Raw genomic sequence first — 22,216 nt, 5'->3', positions numbered from 1 at the left:
TCACATCCTACCTCCTCAGCATATTGTCCTGCCCCCCCCCCCCCCCCCCCCGGTTATTGACCACTGTCAGAAACTGTAAACCTTTTTACAAAGCTACTGATTATATTTTAGATAATAATTGAATCCAACATTTTTGTACATCTAGACTAATCTATAAATGTATTCATAACAACAAATTGTTCATAGGTGGCATATTGTTGATATTTGGACCTGTTAACATTGTCCTTTCCCACAAAGGAGAGGTCTTGGAACCCTACAAGAGCACTACAAACCTATAGGGTAAAAACAATAACAATCTAGACCCACAGAGCTGGAAAGCAAGACACAAAAACAACATGAAAAGACAAGGGAAGAAGGTGCCCCAAACAAATGAAGACACCACATCATTAGAATCATTGGCAGCCACAGCAGGAGAAATGACAGAGAAAGAGAAGGAATTTAGGATATACATAGTTAAAATGTTCTGGGAACCCAAGGAAGATATAAGAGAGCCAATACAGGCAATGAAAGATCACTTCGACAAGGAGTTACATAAATAAATACAGGAAGCAAAAGATCACCTCAATAGGGAGATGGAGGTGCTAAGAAAACAAAACAAAACAAAACAAAAAACCAACCAAACAGAAAATCCTCGAAATGAAAGAAATAATAAACCAAATTAAAAGCTCAAATGAAAGCATCACCTACAGAATAGACCATTTGGAAGATAGGACATTAGATAATGAAGGCAAACCACAGGGTCTATAAACATTACATCTACCTACTAAACATGCAGACAGGATAAATGGTTTCAAAACACCAGAAGGAAAAGAAGACATTTTAAGCTAGTTTATTTCATGCGCTGATATATAATCTTGAAAAAAATATAGACCACACAGTGATAATAGTAAGAAACCACAAGTTGAACATTCAAGAAATATGGGATAGCATAAAAGACCAAATTTAAGAATAATTGTGATACAGAAAGGCATAGAGGTCTAAACCAAAGGAATGAACAATCTATTCAATGAAATAATATCAGAAAATATTTCAAACATGAAGATTGAATTGGAAATCCAAATTCAAGATTTTGTACACATGCTGAGTGTACCAAATCACAACAGATCCACATCAAGTCACATTATAATAAAAATGCCCAACATACAGAATAAGGAGAGAATTTTAAAAGCCATAAGAGAAAGAAATCAGATTACATATAAAGGAAAACCAATTAGGATAATGGCAGATTTTTCAACACAAACCCTGAAAGCAGGAAGATCCTGGAACAACATATATCAAGCTTTAAAGATAATGGGTACCAACCAAGAATCTTGAATCCAGCAAAATTAAGCTTTAGCTTTGCAGATGAAATAAAAACTTTCCATGATAAACAAAAGTTTAAAGAATTTATAGCTAGAAAACTGACACTATAAAACATCCTTGGAAAAATATTCCATGAAGAGGAATCAAAAAATAACAATGAAAATCAATAGAGGGAGGTAGTACCCTAAAGGAAAACCTAATCAAAGAAGAAAATCAAGTCAGGTTAAATAACAAAAATAAACAAATATGGCTGGGAATACAAACCATGTCTCAAGTAAAGCTGAATGTTAATGGCTTAAACTCACTAATCAAAAGATATAGAGTAGCAGATTGGATTTTTTAAAAAAACCCAACATATGCTGCCTCCAGGAGACTCATCTGATAGGTAAAGACATACACAGACTGAAGGTGAGAGGTTGGGACAAATCATATCACTCACATGGACTGAGGAAGCAAACAGGAGTTTCCATCCTTGTATCAAATAAAGTAGACTTCAAGCCAAAGTTAATCAAAAGGTATAAAGATGGAAATCACATACTTCTCAAGGGAACTATACTCCAACAAGACATAACAATCATAAATATATATTCCCCAAACAATGGTGCAGCTATGTTCATCAAACAAGTTCTTCTCAAGTTCAAGAGTCAAATTCATCACAACACAATAATCTTGGGTGACATTAACACACCTCTCTCACCACTGGATAGATCTTGGGAAAAAAATTGAATAAAGAATCTTGAGAACTCAATAATACAATCAATAACTTAGGCTTAACTGACATATGTAGAATATTTCAACCTGCATCAAGCGGATAAACTTTCTTCTCAGCAGCACATGGATCCTTCTCTAAAATAGACCATATACTATGCCACAAAGCAACTCTTAGCAAATATAAAAAAGTAGAGATACTACAATTTATTTTATCAGATCATAATGGAATGAAATTGGAAATCAATGACAAAATAAAATTACTTCAACACCTGGAGACCAAATATGCTACTGAGTGAACAATGGGTTGCAGAAAAAATCAAAGAAGAGATTAAAAAATTCTTAGAGATAAATGGGAGCCTAGACACAACATATTAAAATCTCTAGGATACTATGAAAGCAGTTCTAAGAGGAAAGTTTATTGCATGGAGTTCATTCCTTAAAAGAAGAAAAAAATCAACAAATAAATGACCTCACTTTACATCTCAAAACCTTAGAGAAAGAAAAACAAATCAACAGCAAAAGCAGTAGAAGGCAAGAATTAATTAAAATTAGAGCTGAAATCAATGAAATTGAAACAAAAGAAACAACTGAAAAAATTGACAAAACAAAAAGTTGGTTCTTTGAAAAGATAAATAAAATTGACATTTGGCTACACTAACGAAGAGAAGGAGAGAGAGAACTCAAATTACGAGCATACATGATGAAAAGGATACTATCACACAGACACTACAGAAATACAGAGGATAATTAGAAATTATTTTGAAAACTTATACTCCAATAAAATAGAAGATAGTGAAGGCATTGACAAATTTCTTGTCATATGACTTGCCCAGACTGAATCAGGAAGATATACACAATTTAAACAGACCAATATCAAGTGATGAAATAGAAGATGCTATCAGAAATATACCAACAAATAAAAGTCCAGGACCAGACAGTTACACAATACCTTTAAAGAAGAAATAATACCAATACTCTTCAATTTATTTCAGGAAGTAGAAAAAGAGGGAGCAGTTCCAAATTCATTCTATGAGGCCAATATCACCATGATTCCCAAACCAGGCAAAGACACACCAAAGAAAGAAAATTTTAGACCAATATCTCTTATGAACATAGATACAAAAATTCTCAATAAAATCCTGGCAGATTGAATACAAAAACATATCAAAAAGGTTGTGTACCACGATCAAGTGGGATTCATCCCAGGGATGTAAGGTTGGTTCAACATAAGGAAATCAATAAATGTAATTCACTACATCAATAGACTCAAAGATAAGAATCATATGATCATCTCAATAGATGCAGAAAAAGCACTTGACAAAATACAGCACCGCTTCATGTTCAAAATACTAGAAAAACTAGGAAAAACAGGAACATATCTCAACATTTTAAAGGCTATCTACGCTAAGCCTCAGGCCAACATCATTCTAAATGGAGAAAAATTGAAGGCAAACCCTCTAAAAACTGGAACATGACAGGGATGCTCTCTTTCACCACTTCTACTTAACATAGTTCTTGAAACACTGGCCAGAGCAATTAGATGAAAGAAATCAAAGGGATACATATAGGAAAAAAAGAACTTAAATTAGCACTATTTGCTGATGATATGATTCTATACTTGGAAGACCCAAAGAGTTCCACCAGAAAGCTTCTAGAACTAGTAAATGAATTCAGCAACATAGCAGGATAGAAAATCAACACCCATAAATCAAAGGCATTTCTGTATATCAGTGACAAATCCTTTGAAAGGGAATTGAGTTGACTTTTATGCAGAGTCAGAGGTAAGGATCTAGTTTCATTCTTCTACTTATGGATACAGTTTTCCCACCACCATTTGTTTAAAGGTCTACATTTTCTTCAGTGTTTTTGGCAGCTTTGTCTCTTATGGGGCAGGTTATACAGGCAATGACCAAACAGACTTCATTTTCCCTGAGACTCCACATCATGTAAGAAATGCTTCTCCCATGGAAAGCTCCACCTCTGTACCCATCAACAGTTTCTTAGAATAGCATGTTTGTTAACACAAAATGGCAATTCTTATACAATAGGAAAGTTTCCTCTCTTTGGTTTCTATTTTTCTTCAACAATGTACCCTGTCAGAGATTGATTGTCTAGAAGTTAGTAACCATTCTTTAACTTGTACTCAACTAGGGACATTTTGGCCCACTCACTTTTCTGCTTATAATTTTTAGATCTACTGATGTTTGCTTATGGTTTTGAATCACAGCCACTTATGCTTTAATATGGTTAGGGACTATAAATTGTGTACTCAAACACTGGGAGGGGATTTAAGGGTGTAGGCTTGCAGCCTACCCTTGGCCCACCAGCTGGTGCATCTAGAACACCAACTTGTGAATAAGTCCTGTCTCCTGTCTTAAGATTGACTGGGTGATTTATTGCCATCTTGCTTTAACATCTCAAGATTCAGATAACTGTGTCTATGTGAATTTGTCTCTTTGTTTTCTATTCTATTCCACTGGCCTATGTGTCTGTTTTGATACCAATCCCTTACTGTTTTTGTTACTGTAGTTCTTTAGCATAATTTGAAGTTGGGTCTTCTGTTACCTCCAGCATTGCTCTTGTCACTTAGATTTGCTTTGGCTTTTAAAGCAAGTTTTTAATTATATCCACTTCTGAATAAGCTGAAATTCCCAAATATTGTTATTTGTGTCCATGTTTATTTTCACTCTGTACTTAGGTTGTTATTATTTGTAATGGCTTGTGCTCATTTTGTGCCTGTTTCATCACCTCTTTTCCCAAATCCAAGCCAAAAGTTCAGAATAATGAAACTCTTTAGGTATCTCTTCCCCAAGTAGCATCCATTACAATTTTTTCACATAGTATTTACAAAGATTTTCACCTTAACATTATTTTTAATTTTTAATTTTAGCATTTTATAATTATACATAGTATTTGGGTTCATCTTGACAAAACCATACATTCATGGAATCTGATTTCAATCCCCTCTCCCCGACATTCCCACCCCACTTCCCTCCTGCATTCTCCTTTCTCTTCTGATCTTCCTTCATTTGTTTATTTATTCATTTTTACTGGTAACTTCTACATATTCATAAAGGTAAAATTCACTGAGGCATATACACACATGCCCATAATGTGATTGTGTTAAATTCATTCTATATTTCCTCCCCTTTCCCATCCCTCAGCCTTCTCTTTTGATCTCCTTCTTCTATTCCACTGATGTTCTCTATATCATTGTAATATCTAATCCCTCCACACACTCCACCCACCTTCTTTCCTTTATTTTGCTCTAGCTTCCACATATGAGAGAAAACATTTGACCCTTGATTCTCTGAGTCTGGCTTACCAGCAAATGCCAAAATTTCATTCTTCTTTATGGCTGAGTAAAACTGCACTGTGCATGTATATCACATTTTATTGGTCCATTCATCTCTTGGCAGGCATCTGGGCTGATTCCATAATTTGGCTATTGTGAATCCTGCTGCTATAAATATATATTTTGGATAAATTCCAAGTGGTAGAATAGCTAGGTCATATGGTGTTTGCATTCCTAGTTTTTTTTTTTTAATGTTTTTTCTTAATCTATACATACTAAATTTCTTTTATTAATCCAGAATGATGTGCTACAGACACTGTATAGCATGAACATTTATTCAATACAAAAATAGCTTCCAAGCCTTTAAAAATAAACTTGGAATAAGAGTATGAAATGGACCGGTAATATCATAAATGTTAGGAAATATTGAAAGAATTCACACACAAAAAGGAATATTATAGTTAGTATTTTAATAAACCAGGGAAAAATTAAAGGCAGTTTTAAAATCACTTCATGTCAATAATAATGCCACTGAATAAATAGCTTTCAGTTTTATACAGCATTTTACAACTTCATCACATCTAGGGTTTTTGTTTTTTTTTTCTTTTTTATTTGTTTGTTTTAAAATTCACTACCTACTTGTATGTGTACATACATAAAATTGGCAGCTGGTTTTTCATTTAAGAATAATCCAATATGCAGAATTTTGGCTCTTATGTGTTTATGCCTCTTTGTTTAAAATGCTTTGGACAGTCTGCTACCAAACAATATTTTATAGGTGACATTAAAGCTACATACAAATCTACCTATATAACATCACAGAACAAAAAGTACAGCATCAAAAACAGGGAAAAAACTAAAGTCACTGAGAATTTTGGCACATCAAGTTTTGCACAGTCAGTCCATAATTCTAAGGGGGTCCAGTCATTTGAGTAGGAGTTCAAAGGGGCAACAGGCAGTTCCCTCTGTCGCTCAGACAGCTTTGCTAAGATTCCCTCAGTAATGTCCATGTCTTGTTTTACATAATGGCTTTTAAAGAAACTTTTGTTAATGCCACTGATTCTTAATGCAACTATGAATGTCCTTTGATGACATCTGGGTTTCAGACAAAATAAATCAAAAAGGAAACAAAAAAATTTATACAATTTTACATATAAATTTAAAAACCTTGTACAAATGAGTTGTTATATATAAGATGCTTATTTTGAGGGGGAAAACTTTATACACTTTCAAAAAAAACAAAACAAAACAAAACAGCAAAACATTTAAAAAGAAACACACTTACCACAAGCAACCACTAAAGAACAACACCATTCAACAAGGTATATTCATTTAAACAATAAAAAGTAACACCATGATAAAAGTTGTTTCACACAGGAAAAGATAAAAGAAAACACACAATGGCACTGCATTCACTGTGTCCCTGTGATTAAAAAAAAGCAGACATAAGAAGATTTGTTTTCAAGTTCATATTTAATACAAATGATACAGAACCAACTCTATTTGGAGAGTGGCTTCAAAATTGCTTTTTGACTTCCTAATGGCTGCCAATCTTACTGGAGTGAGATGGTATCTTAGGGTAGTTTTGATTTGCATTTCTCTGACTGCTAGCGATGGTGAGCATTTTTTCATGTACTTATTGATTGATTGTATGTCCTCCTCTGAGAAGTGTCTGTTCAGGTCCTTGGCCCATTTATTGATTGGGTTATTTGTTATCTTATTGTCTAATTTTTTGAGTTCTTTGTATACTCTGGATATTAGGGCTCTATGCGGGGAAAAGGGCACTCTTGTTCATTGTTGGTGGGACTGCAAATTGGTGCAGCCAATTTGGAAAGCAGTATGGAGATTTCTTGGAAAGCTGGGAATGGAACCACCATTTGACCCAGCTATTCCCCTTCTGGGTCTGTTCCCTAAAGACCTAAAAAGAGCATGCTACAGGGACACTGCTACATTGATGTTCATAGCAGCACAATTCACAATAGCAAGACTGTGGAAGCAACCTAGATGCCCTTCAATAGACGAATGGATAAAAAAAATGTGGCATTTATACACAATGGAGTATTACTCTGCATTAAAAAATGACAAAATCATAGAATTTGGAGGGAAATGGATGGCATTAGAGCAGATTATGCTAAGCAAGCTAGTCAATCTTTAAAAAACAAATGCCAAATGACTCCTTTGATATAAGGGGAGTAAACAAAGACAGGGTAGGGACGAAGAGCTTGAGAAGAAGATTAACATTAAACAGGGATGAGAGGTGGGAGGGAAAGGGAGTGAGAAGGGAAATTGCATGGAAATGGAAGGCAATCCTAAGGGTTATACAAAATTACATATAAGAGGAAAGGAGGGGTAAGACAAGATAATACAAGTGGAAGAAATGATTTACAGTAGAAGGAGTAGAGAGAGAAAAGGGGAGGGGAGGGGAGGGGAGGGGAGGGGAGGGGGGATAGTAGAGAATAGGACAGACAGCAGAATACATCAGACACTAGAAAGGCAATATGTTAATTAATGGAAGGGTAACTGATGTGATACAGCAATCTGTATATGGGGTAAAATTGGGAGTTCATAACCCACTTGAATCAAACTGTGAAATATGATGTATTAAGAAGTATGTGATGTTTTGAACGACCAACAATAAAAAAAAATTGCTTTTTTTTAAACTGTTTTTTTAAATGAGTCTTTTAAAACTAAGCTATCCAAAACTAAGTAACAGTAGCCAAGTGGCACAAAGTGAAGAGTACAAGAGCTTTCTTGTGGGGGAGGGCAAACCAAGGACCAACCCTCTATCTTGCCTCTTGGCCACTTCTTCCAAACTGTCCCAAGATTTATCTAATAAACTTTCTGAGAGAGGTGGAGGCCTTCTTTACACCTTCCTTGGCTTTAGGGCAAGGAAAACACCACACAGAAGGGGGTTAACCACACAGAAGGGGTTTCCTTCCCCCTTCTGTGTGGTGTTTGCCTCTCCCTAAACCCAAGAAATAATGGGAGGAGACTGGGACCGAAAAACAGAGTTACAAGTTTCAGCATGCAGTGTTGCCCACGCAGCCCCCCATTCCTAGTATTTTGAAGAATCTCCATCCTGCTTTGTAGAGTGGTTGCACTAATTTTACACCAACAGTATAAGAGTATACCTTTCCCCCTACATCGTGCCAGCATGACTATATTTGTGTTCTTGATAATTGCCATTCTGACTGGAATGAGAAAAAATTCTTAGTGTGTTTTGAATTGCAGTTCCCTCATTGCTAGAGATGCTGAAAATTTTTTCATGTATTTGTTGGTCATTAATGTTTCTTCTTTTGAAAAATGTTTATTTGGTTCTTTTGCCCATTTATTGATTGGGGTACTTACTTATTGGTGTTAAGTTTTATGAGTTCTTTATATATTCTAGATATTAATTCCCTGTTGAAGCAGTAGCTGGCAAAGATTTTCTTCCATTATTTAGAGCCTCTCCTGTGTTCTTAATTGTTTACATTTCTGTGCAGAAGCATTTAAATTTAATGCCATCCCACTTGTTGATTCTTGTTTTTTTTTCTTTTTTTTTAGTTTTAAGTGTCTTATTAAGGAAGTAAGTGCTAACACGTAGACCCTATGTTTTCTTTTATCAGTTGCAAATTTCTGGACTAGTTCCTGAGTCTTTGATTCATTTTGACTTTATGTTTGTGCAAGAAGAGAGATAGAGATCTAGTTTTATTACTTTACATATGAATATCCAGCTATCCAGGCACCATGTGTTAAAAAGGCTATATTTTCTTCAACATATTTTTGACAAGTATCCAATGTCTGTAGGTTTGGGGATTTCATTCTGCATCTTCTATTCCATTGGTCTTCATGTCTATTTAGATTCCAGTACCATGCTGTTTTATTACTATAGCTCTGTAGTATAAATGAGATCAGGTGTCGTGATGCCTCCTGCATTGCCTTTCTTGTTCAGGGTTGTGTTGGTTATTCTGGTTTCTTATTCTTCCAAATGACTTTTAGGACTATTTTTTCTAGTTCTATGAAGATCCCTGTTTGACATTCTGGCTTAGATCTAGTATCTAGTTTGTGAAGAACTGCATTTTATTTTGATGGAAATTTCATTGAATCTATATACCATTTTTGCAATAATAATTATGTCCATCCAAGCACATGGTAGTTCTTTCCCTCTTGTAAGATCTTCTTCAATTTCTCTCTTCAGTGTTCACTATCATGTTCACTGTAGAGATCTTTCACCTCCATGGTTAAATTGGTTTTCAAGTTTGGGGGCTTTTTTGTTTGTTTGAGGTTATTGTGAAAGGAATGGTTTTCCTGAGTTCTTTCTCAGCAGATTCACTGTTGAGGTACAGAATAGCTATTGATTTATGAGCATTGATTGTGTATCCTGCTGCTTTGCTGAATTCATTTATCAGCTTTATATGTCTTTTCCTGGAGTTTTGGGGTCTTCAAGATATAGGATCATATAATCAGTAAAGAGAGATAATTTGATTTCTTCTTCTCCTATTTGTATCTCTTTAATTTCCTTCTCTTACCTAATTGTTCTGGCTAGAGTTTTGAGAACTGTGTTGAACAGAAGTGGTGAAAGCAGACATCCTTTTCTTGTTCCCGATTTTAAAGGAAATGCTTTCAGTTTTTCTCCTTTCAGTATGATGTTGACTGTGAGTTGTTCACATATAGCCTTTATAATGTTGAGAAAAGTTCCTTCTATCCCTGGCTTCCTTAGCATTTTTTCAATAAATGGTTGTAGTATTTTATTTTCTGCAGCTATTGAGATAACCATATGATTCTCATTCTTAATTCTATTTAAATGGTCAGTTACATTTATTGACTTGTATCTGTTGATCCAACCTTACAACTCTGGGATGAAACCCCTCTCATAATGGTATATTACATCTTGATGTGTTTTTTAATGCAGTTTGGTAATATTTTATTAAGGATTTGCATCTATTTTCATCAGGGATGTTTGCCTGTATCTTTTATTGATGCATCTTTGCCCGGTTTAGATATCAGGATTATACTGGCTTCATAGAATGTATTTGGGAGTGTTCCTTCTGTTTCAATTTCATGGAATAATTTCAGAAAGACTGGTGTTGGTTGTTTTTTGAAGGTCTGGTAGAACTAAGCTGAGAATCCATCTCATCTGGGTATTTTCTTTGTTAGAAGACCTTTTATTGCTATTTCAATTTTGTTACTTGATATTGTGCAGGAAGCCACCCATGACATGTGCATGGACCTTTTCGTCTTTGAAGACAGTGAGTGGGAAGGTCTGGTATTTGGGAACTTAGCACAGCAATCCTGCTGTCAAGATGGCCAGATACACATGAACTGCCTCCCAGTTCTGCCCCAAAGAGGTCCAAAACAGCATCAGAGATGGGCGTGACCTGTCAGGAACCAGGCAGCCTCACCTCTATCATGTTTTAGGTGAAAAACTTTCTATGAAATTCCTTTGATCTTTTCTGGTATAAATGTGGTCTCCTCTCTTTAGAAGCTGCACCTGTCTGGACAGCTTGGCCTGTTGCTTGCCCCCACTCTGAAACATTCTTTTCTGTGTCCTGTGATTACTTCATATTACCATTTTCTTAACTTTTATTTATCAGCCAGCCCATCCCTCTGGAGGGGAACACTTTCCCTCACCCACTCAGGACATGAGAGAGAATACTGGTCTGTTTAGGTTTTCTGTATTTCCTGGTTAAACTTGGGCAGGTCATAAAAATCTAAAACTTTTTCAGTATCTTCTAGATTTCACAGTTTGAGTATAAATTTTCAAATAGTTTCTAATGACCCTCTGGATTTTAGAAGTGTCTATGGTGATATCTCCTTTTTCATCTCTAATTTTGTCTATTTGAGCCTTCTTTCTCTTACTTTGGTGAGTTTGTCTAAGAGTGGATAAATCTTATTTGTCTTTCAAAGAACCAATCCTTTATTGCATTGGTCCTGTGTGGTTTTCTTTATTCTCAATTTCATGGATTTGGGCTCTGATCTTAATTAGATCCCACCTTCTGCTGATTTTGAAATTATTTTGTTCTTTCTTTTGTAAGACATTGAGGAGGAGCACAAGCTTATTTATTTGGAATTCCTCTATTCTTTTAATATGGGTACTGGATGCTATAAATTTTCCTCTAGTAATGCTTTCATACTGTTCCAAAGATTTGATATATTTTGTTTGTCCTCATGTGTTTCCCAGAATTTCTTGGTTTCTTCTCTGATTCATTTTTCATTTAAAAGAGTAGAGTTCAATCTCCATGTGTTTATGTGGTTTCAATTATTTTTCTTGGTGTTGATTTCTAATGTTATTCCATTATGATCTTATAGGGTACACAGAATTATACTGACATTTTTGTATTTGCTAAGACATACACTGTGACTTAGAATATGGTCTATTTTGGAAAAGGTTCCATGGGCTGTTAAAAAGAAGGTTCATAAATTCAGCTATAGTGGGGTGAAATGTTCTGTTGATATTTATTAGGTCCATTTGATTTATAATATTATTTAAGTCAAAAATATCTTCATTGATTTTACATTTGGATGACTTGTCTTTTGGTGATATGGGTATGTTATAATCACTCCATTTTATTGTATTGGGATATATCGGGGGGTCTCATATCAAGAAGTACATTTTTATGTAATTATTTATGCTTACATTTGGGGTATATATATTTACTATCATAATATCATCTGCTTGGATTGTTCTCTTTACCAGTATGTAGTAGCCTCCTTTTTCTCTTCTAATTTTTATTTAAATCTGCTTTTTCAGACAGGAGAATAGCTGCTTCTGCTTGTTTTCAGACTTTGTTTTTTTTTAGAATATTTTCCCATCCTTTAACTTTCTACCTCTAGGTGCCTATGAGATGAGACTCTTGCAAACAGCATATAGTTCGGCCTTGGTTTTTGATCCATTTTGCTCTTCATTTAATTGGGGAGTTGAGACTTACACTCATTCATAGTATGGATATGTGTTTGTGTTTTCCTGCCATTTTGATTTGTTTGATATGTTTAATTGTCTTGATTTTCATTTAGTTGGTTACTCTTCTAGTGATCTTCATCTGTATGGGGGTTTGGATTGTTTGTAAGTTCCTGGGTTTACAGTATATCTTTGAGTATTCTTTGTAATACTGGCTTGATGATCTAGTTAATCCTTTTCAAGAAAAGTTTTTATTTCTTCATCAATTTTGAATGAAGTTTTGCTGGATGTAGCAATTTTGGCTGGCATTTATTTTCTTTTAGAACTTGTGATATCTCAACTCCAGGCTCTTCTTGATTTTAGGGACTAAGTAGTGAAGTCATAGGTGAGCCTTATTAGTTTACCTCTAAATATAACCTGCCATTTTTCTCTCACAGCTTTTAATATTCTTTCCTTATTTTCTCTGGTTGTCATTTTGATTATGATGTGTCTTGAAGAATTTCTGTTCTGATCTTGTCAGTTTTGGGTCCTGTATGCATCCTGTATATTGATGTCTATCTCATTTCTGATATGGACAAACTTTGTTACTATCTCATTGAAAAGATGCTTGATGCCTTTAGTCTGTATCTGCATGTTCTCTTCTATCCCAGTGACTCTTGGATTTTTCCTCTTGAACAAATAACTGGGTCAAATGTTGGTTACATTCCAGATTTTCTGAGGACTCACCTCACTGCTTTCCATAGTGGTTGCACCAATTTGCAGTCCTACCAGCAACCTATGAGTGTACCTTTTTCTCTACATCCTTCCCAACATTTATTGTTACTTGTATTCCTGATAATTGCCATTCTGACTTGAGGAAGATGAAGTCTCAGCATAGTTTTAATCTGCATTTCTCTAATTAATAGTATTGTATTTTTGCCATCTGGTTTCTGTTTCTCCTTCTTAGTAACACCTGGTTTATTTTTGAGGTGTAGACCATTTCCAGTTTCATATAGTCTTCTGAATTCACTTTATGGTCTATTCTTTTTTTTAAAGAACATTTTTTTTAAGAGAGAGAGAATTTTTTAATATTTATTTTTTAGTTTTTGGCAGACACAACATCTTTGTTTGTATGTGGTGCTGAGGATTGAACCTGGGCTGCACGCATACCAGGCAAGCGCACTACTGCTTGAGCCACATCCCCAGTTCTGTGGTTCTATTCTTAAGCAAGTAAATATGTCCATTAGAAAGGAAGGCCAATAGAATGTTCCTAAATGGAATGAAGTTTTGACAGATTGCTTCAGAGACTGATGATGCTAGAAGCTCATATGTTCAATTTGTGACATTCTTATCAGATGGATGTATGTCCCACTTATTTTTTAAATGAAATTATTTATTTATTCTAATTTGTTATACATGATGTCAGTGTCACACTTCTTTTTGCTCTGTAGTGTGTTTGCTCTTACCCTACTTTAAATGAGTTTTCTGCCCCCCCGCAATTCTTTTTGTTACCAATATCCTTATCCTTTTAATACAACTTCTTGCTTAGGTTACCTAAAATCAGCTTCTATTGTATCCACCCAAAATTCTGAACAAATAACCCCAAATTGGTGCCAAGGCATACATGATATACTTGCTCCAAAGAAAATTAAGGTTTAGAACTGTGTATCTGGCTGAAAATATGATAAAAGAAAAAGAACTCATTATGTGTTGGTTATGGAAACAATGTTCACATTATTTGAGAATATTTTGTCAAATAACTTATCACATGGTTAAATGAATCACTGCCTACAAAAAACAAGAATCTAATGGACCATATGGCTACCATCATGCAATATAACATGCTTAATTCAAAATATAACATGATTAATTCAAAGACTGAAACATGTTAGTGCTTCTGATAACTTAAAGCAAAAATTTATTTGAGAGCATTAACACTGTCATCTCTAGACAGGGAATTTGTGTCTCCATAAGAAAATAATTTCTTACATTTTATACCTGCTGAGATGAAATAGCAGAAAACTAAACCCACAGTTTTTGAGTATAAACTGTTGAACTCAGACCTTCAACATCTCTTATACAACTACACAATGGATTTCTGAGTGTGTCAGACAATTAAAAACACATCAAATACCCTTGGATTTTTTATACTTCATCCTAACTCCTTCTGCATAAGGAAGCAAACACTACTCAGTTTCCTGATGAAGTTCTTCTCCACTTGCTTCAAGACATACTTCTTTACTCCTTCCCTTAAGGAAGTTACCTTGAAGGAAAACGCTATTAATTTTCTCACACCTCACTTCTTATTTTAATGAGACCAGCTACTAGAGTCAGATCCCAGCCAGCTGGACTGGAGTACTCCTTAATTATAGATTCAGAATGCACAGCAGACTGGTTTTAAAATTTGAGAAGTTTTCTGATACATTTTGACAGAAATTCGAGGTATTTTGATGTGAATACATTATGGGAGTTCTTCACCGGGTATTAGGGGGGGTGGAGGCAAGAGGGATATTGGGCAGAATTTGCACTTGAAGGAATTTGACATTTTATGTCTCACTCATGTAAATAAACAGAGATCTGACAGTTTTCTAGATTGATAAACTGTTAACTAATGATGGGTTTCAGTAGAGGAAGTTGAGGCACTAGAAACACTTTGAGGAAAATCTTCTCTTGAGCAGTGATTAAAGGAATGGCCATCAACTTTCAGACCAGCTGAGGTGCTTCATTCTTTGAACATTGGTATGAGATAAAAAAGTCCAAATGGCCTCTCTGACATCTTGGGAATACTGGAAAGACAGTGTCCAAATCATGTCATTTGTGTAACATAGCAAAAAATATTTGGTTTTCAATGATGGTAGAAGTTTTGGCTTATTAGTCAGGTGGATAAATATGCTGTCCACCTGTGGTAGTTAAGTTACCAGTGATTCTGGTCTTGGAGATCAGGAATGGGTTCTTGTTCTTATTGAAGACTAAACACAAGAAATGTGGAGGCAAGTGTAGAAAGCAAGTTTTATTTAAGAAAAGAAATAGCAACAGGCTTTTCTGAGTAGGCAGGAGCCCAGAGCTGGGTTCCATTTGGGTTGTGTGTCTTGCACTCTTGTAGACCCCAAGGCTCCCCACCGTCTCTTTCTTCTTTAGGCCTAAAGACAGGATGGAGCAGGAGCACAAGGGATAAGAGTTAGCAATCCATTGAATTAGGCAGTGTGATCCCTGGAGGGTAGCTGTTAGCAACCCATAGTTTCTTCTTTGATAACCAGCCCTCATCTTCTCCACTCCCATCATTCATTACCTACACTACCTGCTAGACCTTCACCCTCTGCCTCAGTTTGTCAGTTTATCAAGGAATGTGATATGTCCTGTCCCATCAGATCAAACAGGGCAGCAGGCAGATTACTTTTTGGAAAAGTAAGCATGTGGAAAGTTAATACAGTGGGCTCTTTTTATAGAATTATTCTCTTAACCATGTTTCCATCATCCTCATCTATTTGTCCTCTTATACCAAGATATCTAGGAAAGAATAAGAGAGAGAGAGAGAGAGAGAGAGAGAGAGAGAGAGAGAGAGAGAGAGAGAGAGAGAGAATGAGAGAATATGAGAATGAATTTGATCAACACAGATTCCTTATGAGCTACTGATTCAGATTATGTTCATCTCCACATTGTTAGAACCAAGTTGCTTCACACAGAGCCATAAGATGAAGAGAAGCTCGGCTACCCTCCAGTAAGAACCCCACCCTAACACTACACAGGTGTCAACCAAAATCTTCCCAACTATTTTGGTAGCTGATTTATGAGTGATCAAAATCAGAATAAAAGTATAAACTCAAAAATTTTACAGATCTTTAGGGAAATTTAGGCTGTCTCTCATATTTTATTTAAATATATTTTAGTAGAACATGTTCCCATTCCTAAATTAATGACCACTAAAGAAGAATAAAAACATCATAACCAGAGTAGACTGAAAAACAACCCCTGAGGATAAGAACTTTTCTGACTCAAGATAAATCAGATAGAAAAGAAGAGAGTGCCTACCATAGAGTCAGCCAATGAGAAATACCCTCCAGGTACTACACAAAGCTAAGACCATCCAAGGCATAGATCCCTTAAAGAATAGAATTACAGAGAACTCACTAGACATGGGAATATGAACAGGAGAAATCAAAGCCAGAAGAATACCAAGTACAGAAAAGAAGTGTAAAATGTTGTAATATGCAGTATAAGCCATGGCCAGATTCATAGATGAGGACTATTGAATGGGTCATATCTACTGCTTTGGGAAATATTTTAATAGAGTTTCAATGCTTTATGTTTTAGCATTATTAAATGATATATATTTCTATATATATCATTTAATTTATTATTGATTATAGTAGTGATAATAGTTATTCTAATCATCATAAAATTTTAAAATAGGATACTAAAATAAACAATAGAGGAATGGAAATCAACTAGAGATCTTACACAAGATGTTGAATAACAATGAGTAATAGTTGGGGCCTTGTCTCTTAGGTGACGGACTATAGTTTTGTAAGAACACAAAATTTTGGCATTATATTAGATGTTGGAAATCTGAGTATTGTATAAATGGAAAGAAAAGCATGTAAAATTTGGCATTGTATATGTGGAAGAAGAACATATAGAATTTGAACAGTAAAATACATGGGTTATTGGGAGAATATTATTTTGATCTGTTTACCATAAATTTCCCCTTATAAAGAGTTCTCTGTTTTTCTTATTTTAAGAAGAATTAGCACTTCAGGATTGTATCCACAGTTTCACTTTATACACTTTCAATTTCAACTGCAGTTCAAAAATATAGGACAGCAAAATAAGATATTTTGAGAAAGGCCACATTCATATAATTTTTATTAAGTGTATTGTTATAATTGTTCCATTTTTATTATTAGTTATTATTGTTAAACTCTTACTGTGCCTAATTTATAAGTTAAACTTTCCTGGGGTTTATAGAGTTAGAAAAACCATAGTGGAGAGAAGGTTTGGCATCATCCACTGTTTTAGGCATCCACTGGGAACTTGAAATGTATCCCTTGAAGATATGGGGGAACATTGAACAGGCTAACAGAGTTTCAGTTAGGAACCTTGCCTTCCCAGAGAAAATGAATGCAACCCACCGTAAAGCTAGGACATAAATGCCTCCTTCACCAAAATTTGAGTTTCCAACAGAAGGACCAAAAGCCCCAAATTTCTTGGAACAAATATCTCCGCACTGTGGCATTTGACAAGTTGGGAGGCTGCTTGGAAGTTGCTTCTCTGTTTTCTATTTTCCACCCTCCTGGAATGTTTAGTAGGAGCTCATCTTCTCCAAACTTACCATTGCATATGTGCACACAAAGCAAAGAAAATACACATGTGTAAATATTTATATCTTGTTTAAGCCACCTATAGGTAATTTATGTAGGTTGTTACAAAAGAAACCTAACTCCAAACATTGAATGGAGGAAACAGATGCCAATTATTTGATTGCCAAAGGGTGTGTATGAATGGGTGTTTTTAAAATGTTGATGAAAGGAAAGAAGAAACTAGTTCAAAATCTAGAAGCCTTATTCTATAAAAATAATAAACATGGAAATCAGTCTGGTTAAAGTTTTTGATTTGCTGTTGTTGCTTGTCTTATAATTATTATTTTTTTAACTGGAATAATTAAGAAATGACCTCAAAATGAATTCCTGTCCTCAGGTTGTTTTCAGTTCCTGGATACCATGTGTTTTTCTTTTTTCATGTTTTCCCACTTCTTCTCCCTTTTTTACCCTCAACATAGCTTTGTCCTCACTAAAATCACATCTTAAAAAAAATTTCTATTTACTTAATGACCTATACTGATGGAATTGGACAAACTGATGACAGACAATACTATACCCATGAGAATGAGAATAACATAGCTAATGTTGTTTCAACACTAAGATGTTTTTAGGATACTTTATCACTTTAGCTACTTCAATCAGCATAACAATTCAAATCCCATAATGAGTTGAACCTAGCCTAATAGGATGCAAATGGAACAAGCTGTAGGTGCCAGTCTGCAATGTTTTATTTAATAAATTTGACTTATATTTGTGAAGTTTGACTCCGTACTTAATTAACAGAAAAGCTTAAAATCCTGGTGATACAAAATACACTAAACACTGCATCAATACAATAAATATTCAGTAAATACCTACTATACATAATTTTTTTTGTTTTTGTTTTTTCTGGTACTGGGAATTGAAGCCAGGAGAACTCCAACACCCAGCTACATCCACGACTCTTTTTATTTTTTTATTTTGAGACGGAGTCTCACTAAATATCTATGGCTGGCTTCTAACTTGCAATCTTCCTGCTTCAGCCTGCTGAGTCACTGGGATTTCAGATGTGCACCACTGCACCCAGTCATAACATTTAAAATGCATCACATGATGTTGTAGTACAATAGATAAACAAGCATCTCCAAACAGTTGTAATCAGGGAAGATGATCAATGCAGTACAAGTAAGAGCATTTGAGAAAGCCAATGCAATCTCCAGCCTCTTACGGTCATAGCACCATGTTCAAAGTTTTCTCTAGGTATACTTTTGGGTAGTTTTAAAATTACCTCTAAACAATGACTTATAATGTTCAGAACACAAAAGAGAATCTTCAAACTCTCTAAGATGTGGCAAAATTTTAAAAGCAGTTCATGTACCACCGAAAACCAAAATACAGCATGTTGGTAGTACAGTGGGTAGGTTGGATGGATCTCGATGGCACAAGTGACAAGTGATAAGTTAGGCATTACTTTTTATACAAGGCTTGTGTATACAGAAAAACAATTTACCAAAGAAATTGCTTATGGAAATTTTAAAAAGAGAGATAAATCTGAATTCAACATTTTTGGAAGCATTCTGCCTTAGATTTTCAACTTTTCCGGATTCTCTTGAACATTGAGAATAACAAGCAATGACATATGTGATGTTATACAGTGGAATACTGAAATCTGTTATAACTACAAACAGGAAATGGAAAGCACTGTATTTAAAAGAAAAGCAAATGGATCTAGACTGTATTCTTATCCACTATCTGATTTTATTTTCCCAATAGTTCATAATAACCCTTGCTTGGGAGATACAGCAGAGACTCAACATCCTGAGGCTAATGAGGGTACCATGGAAATGAGTAAAACCTAAATTTAGAAAAGGAGTCTTCCAGACCAGCACTAGTCCATGCCAAAAATCAGTTTCCCATGTTATGGGATCCCAAATTTGCTCTCAGGTGGTATTTTTGTGGAACTAAGCATCAAGAGAAATAGTAGATAGATACATTTAGAAATAAAGGGATAAATATAACTTCATCTTATTAAGTCACTTAGCTTCCCTCTTTATTTATTAGATAGGAATTATTCTTCAAATCTCCTATCCCAATAAACATTAACCCACAAATACACATGACATTGTGCCTCCATAAAAGGTTGTTTTGCTACCTAACCAAAATAGAAAAAGAGACCCAAACGACAATCCACATTTCAGGTTTACATATTGCTGGGTATATGGACTAAATTGGAAATTATTCTTTATTTCGTAGGTTGAATTTTTGTCTATGATAATATTGCCTAGATTTAGGTATTGGAATTATTTACCTGAAGCATTACTTAAATTACTTGCACGCTGGCATGATAACTCTGGCATGATCTTCTCTCAAACCTGGCTGCTATTGATACCTGTCAAATCTGTGAGAATCTAAATGACCCTTTTCTCATTGATTTTTGATGTTTAGAATTAATCATGTTGTTAAATTATTCTGTAACCACCAAACTGTACACATATAGACACATGTACACATATGTACATATGCAAACACATATACATACAATCTAACTATTTATATAGGTTATTGTAAAGTCTTACGTTACTTTTAATTGAGATTTTCAAATGTTCATGTCAATATAGTACTTTTACTTATTGCATATTCACAACCAATAATTTATATTATCCTAAAGATATAAGGCCTGAACTGAAAAACACTATAAACACCATTAGATGTTTTCATTATACTAGAGCAAAGCAGAGGTGACTATTCCATTCAGAGAACACTATATAAAATGTCTTGATTTAAACCAAACCAAAGTCAATTTCCATGTTTCTTCTTTAATTAAACAGCGTATTCTCATTAATTTTTCTTTCCACTTCCTCTTCATCATGCACACATGCTCTCACATCTTCGGCATGCCATCAAAACCAAAACACAGCACTATTATTATATCCAGAATCATTTTCATACAAACCAGATGGGACATGCAGTTTTCAAACTAATCACTTCATAGAATATTTTCTGTCTAAATTTTACTTCAGTATACAGGAAAGAAAAACAATAAAATACTATTTGTCCTCATTCACATAACATATTATTACCTGGTGGTTAAGAGATATGTAACTGTTATTAAAAATGCAGCAGCAGATTTTCATAAATGTCCTGAGTATTCAGATTTAAATATTGCCTTGAGGAAGAGTCAGTAATTTATGTGAAGCATTCTTTTCAGGAAATGTTTAATGCCGTGGGATAGAACAGTTGAGGATGTCTCATTTCTTTTTTTAAATACACTTGAATTTCAAATGCCTATCGAGATCAGGCAGACAAAATTCAGTTAATGCAAGAAACCATAAAGCAAGCGGAAGCAGATTTAGAATGAAAGTTTTTTCTTCCATAGGACTCTTTTCATGGCATCTTTGACATCCTTATTTCTCAGAGAGTAGATTAAGGGATTCAGCATAGGTGTGAACAAAATGTAACAGACTGAAGCCACTTTACGAAGCTCAGGGTTATTTGGAGGTGTGAGATACACAAAGGAGACCGTCCCATAAAGCAAACTGACTACCCCCAGATGGGAGGTGCAGGTGGAGAAGGCTTTCTTTCTCCCTTCACTTGAGGGGATCTTCAAGACAGTGGACACGATGTACATGTAAGATACTACAATGACAACTATGGTGGGTAAGATAATGAGGACAGCCAGACTAAATGACACCATCTTGTTGGTAAATGTATTAGAGCAGGAGATCTTTTCAATCGGGTTTGAATCACAGTAGAAATGATCAATCACTCGCGAGGCACAGAAAGACATGGAGAAGGTCACGCTGATTTGAAGGATGGAACTGACCCAGCCACAGAGATAGGAACCAGCCACCAACTGGATGCAGACACTTCTTGACATGCGGACACTGTAAAGAAGAGGGTTGCAGATGGCAATGAAGCGGTCATAGGCCATGGCTGCCAGGACAAAGGCCTCTGTGACCATGAAAAGTGCATAAAGGAACAGCTGAGCCACACAACCTGCAAAGGATATGGTCTTTTTCTGAGACAGGATGTTGGCCATGGCTTTGGGTACAATAACAGTGGAGTAGGAGAGGTCAATGACGGAGAGGTTGCCTAGGAAGAAATACATTGGTGTGTTCAGCCGGGGATCAGTCACAATGATGCCAATCATGCTAAGGTTCCCCAGGAGAACCATCCCATAAATAATCAGGAATAGTAGAAAGAGGAGATTGTGGAGCTCTGGACGGACCCTGATGCCTACAAGAATGAAGTCAGTCACTTCTGAATGGTTGTCTCCTCCTCCCTTGTCACCCATGGCAAACTTCTGCTTCAAGGTATAAGAGAAAGTCAACACATCAACCTTCCACTCTTAACTCTACTATAACAGAACTTCACACTAAAGAACACTTTACAGTTGACATATGCTTTCATATCCATTGTTTATGCACACCATTGAACTAAGGATGAGAGCTATTTTGTTGCCTAAGGTAACACAACTAGCTACCAATGGAATTCAAAGTCAAGGTCAAGTATTCTATGTCCAAGACTAGAATAAAATGGTTGGATGCTTCATTACGTGTTTCTCCCTTTTTATATGACATGGCTTATGACATGTAATTTGTAAATAATAATTTCCAACTATTGAAGTCTGAACATTCCTAAAAAAGGCACTTTCTTAATTCCTAAGAAAGATACTTCCTTAAATTTTAATTTACCACTTAATATTTATGATTTTTAATAACACTTTTCTTCACCATAGTAGTGAAAAATACATAA

At 35.2% G+C, this 22,216-nt stretch overlaps 1 protein-coding gene across 1 annotated transcript; it reads right to left on the bottom strand.

Annotated features, from left to right (window-relative positions):
• Positions 1-20,810: 20,810 nt before the first annotated feature.
• LOC113181162 (olfactory receptor 9K2-like) lies at positions 20,811-21,755 on the bottom strand. Its single transcript, XM_026386564.2, has one exon. The coding sequence runs from the start codon at positions 21,753-21,755 to the stop codon at positions 20,811-20,813; it is 945 nt and encodes a 314-aa protein (XP_026242349.1).
• Positions 21,756-22,216: the final 461 nt, after the last annotated feature.

The sequence above is a fragment of the Urocitellus parryii genome, chromosome 5 (genome assembly GCF_045843805.1).
Source record: "Urocitellus parryii isolate mUroPar1 chromosome 5, mUroPar1.hap1, whole genome shotgun sequence".
NCBI classification, from domain to species: Eukaryota; Metazoa; Chordata; class Mammalia; order Rodentia; family Sciuridae; genus Urocitellus; species Urocitellus parryii.
The sequence above is the reverse complement of the archived record's forward strand: the minus strand, read 5'-3'. Positions and strand labels throughout refer to the sequence as shown.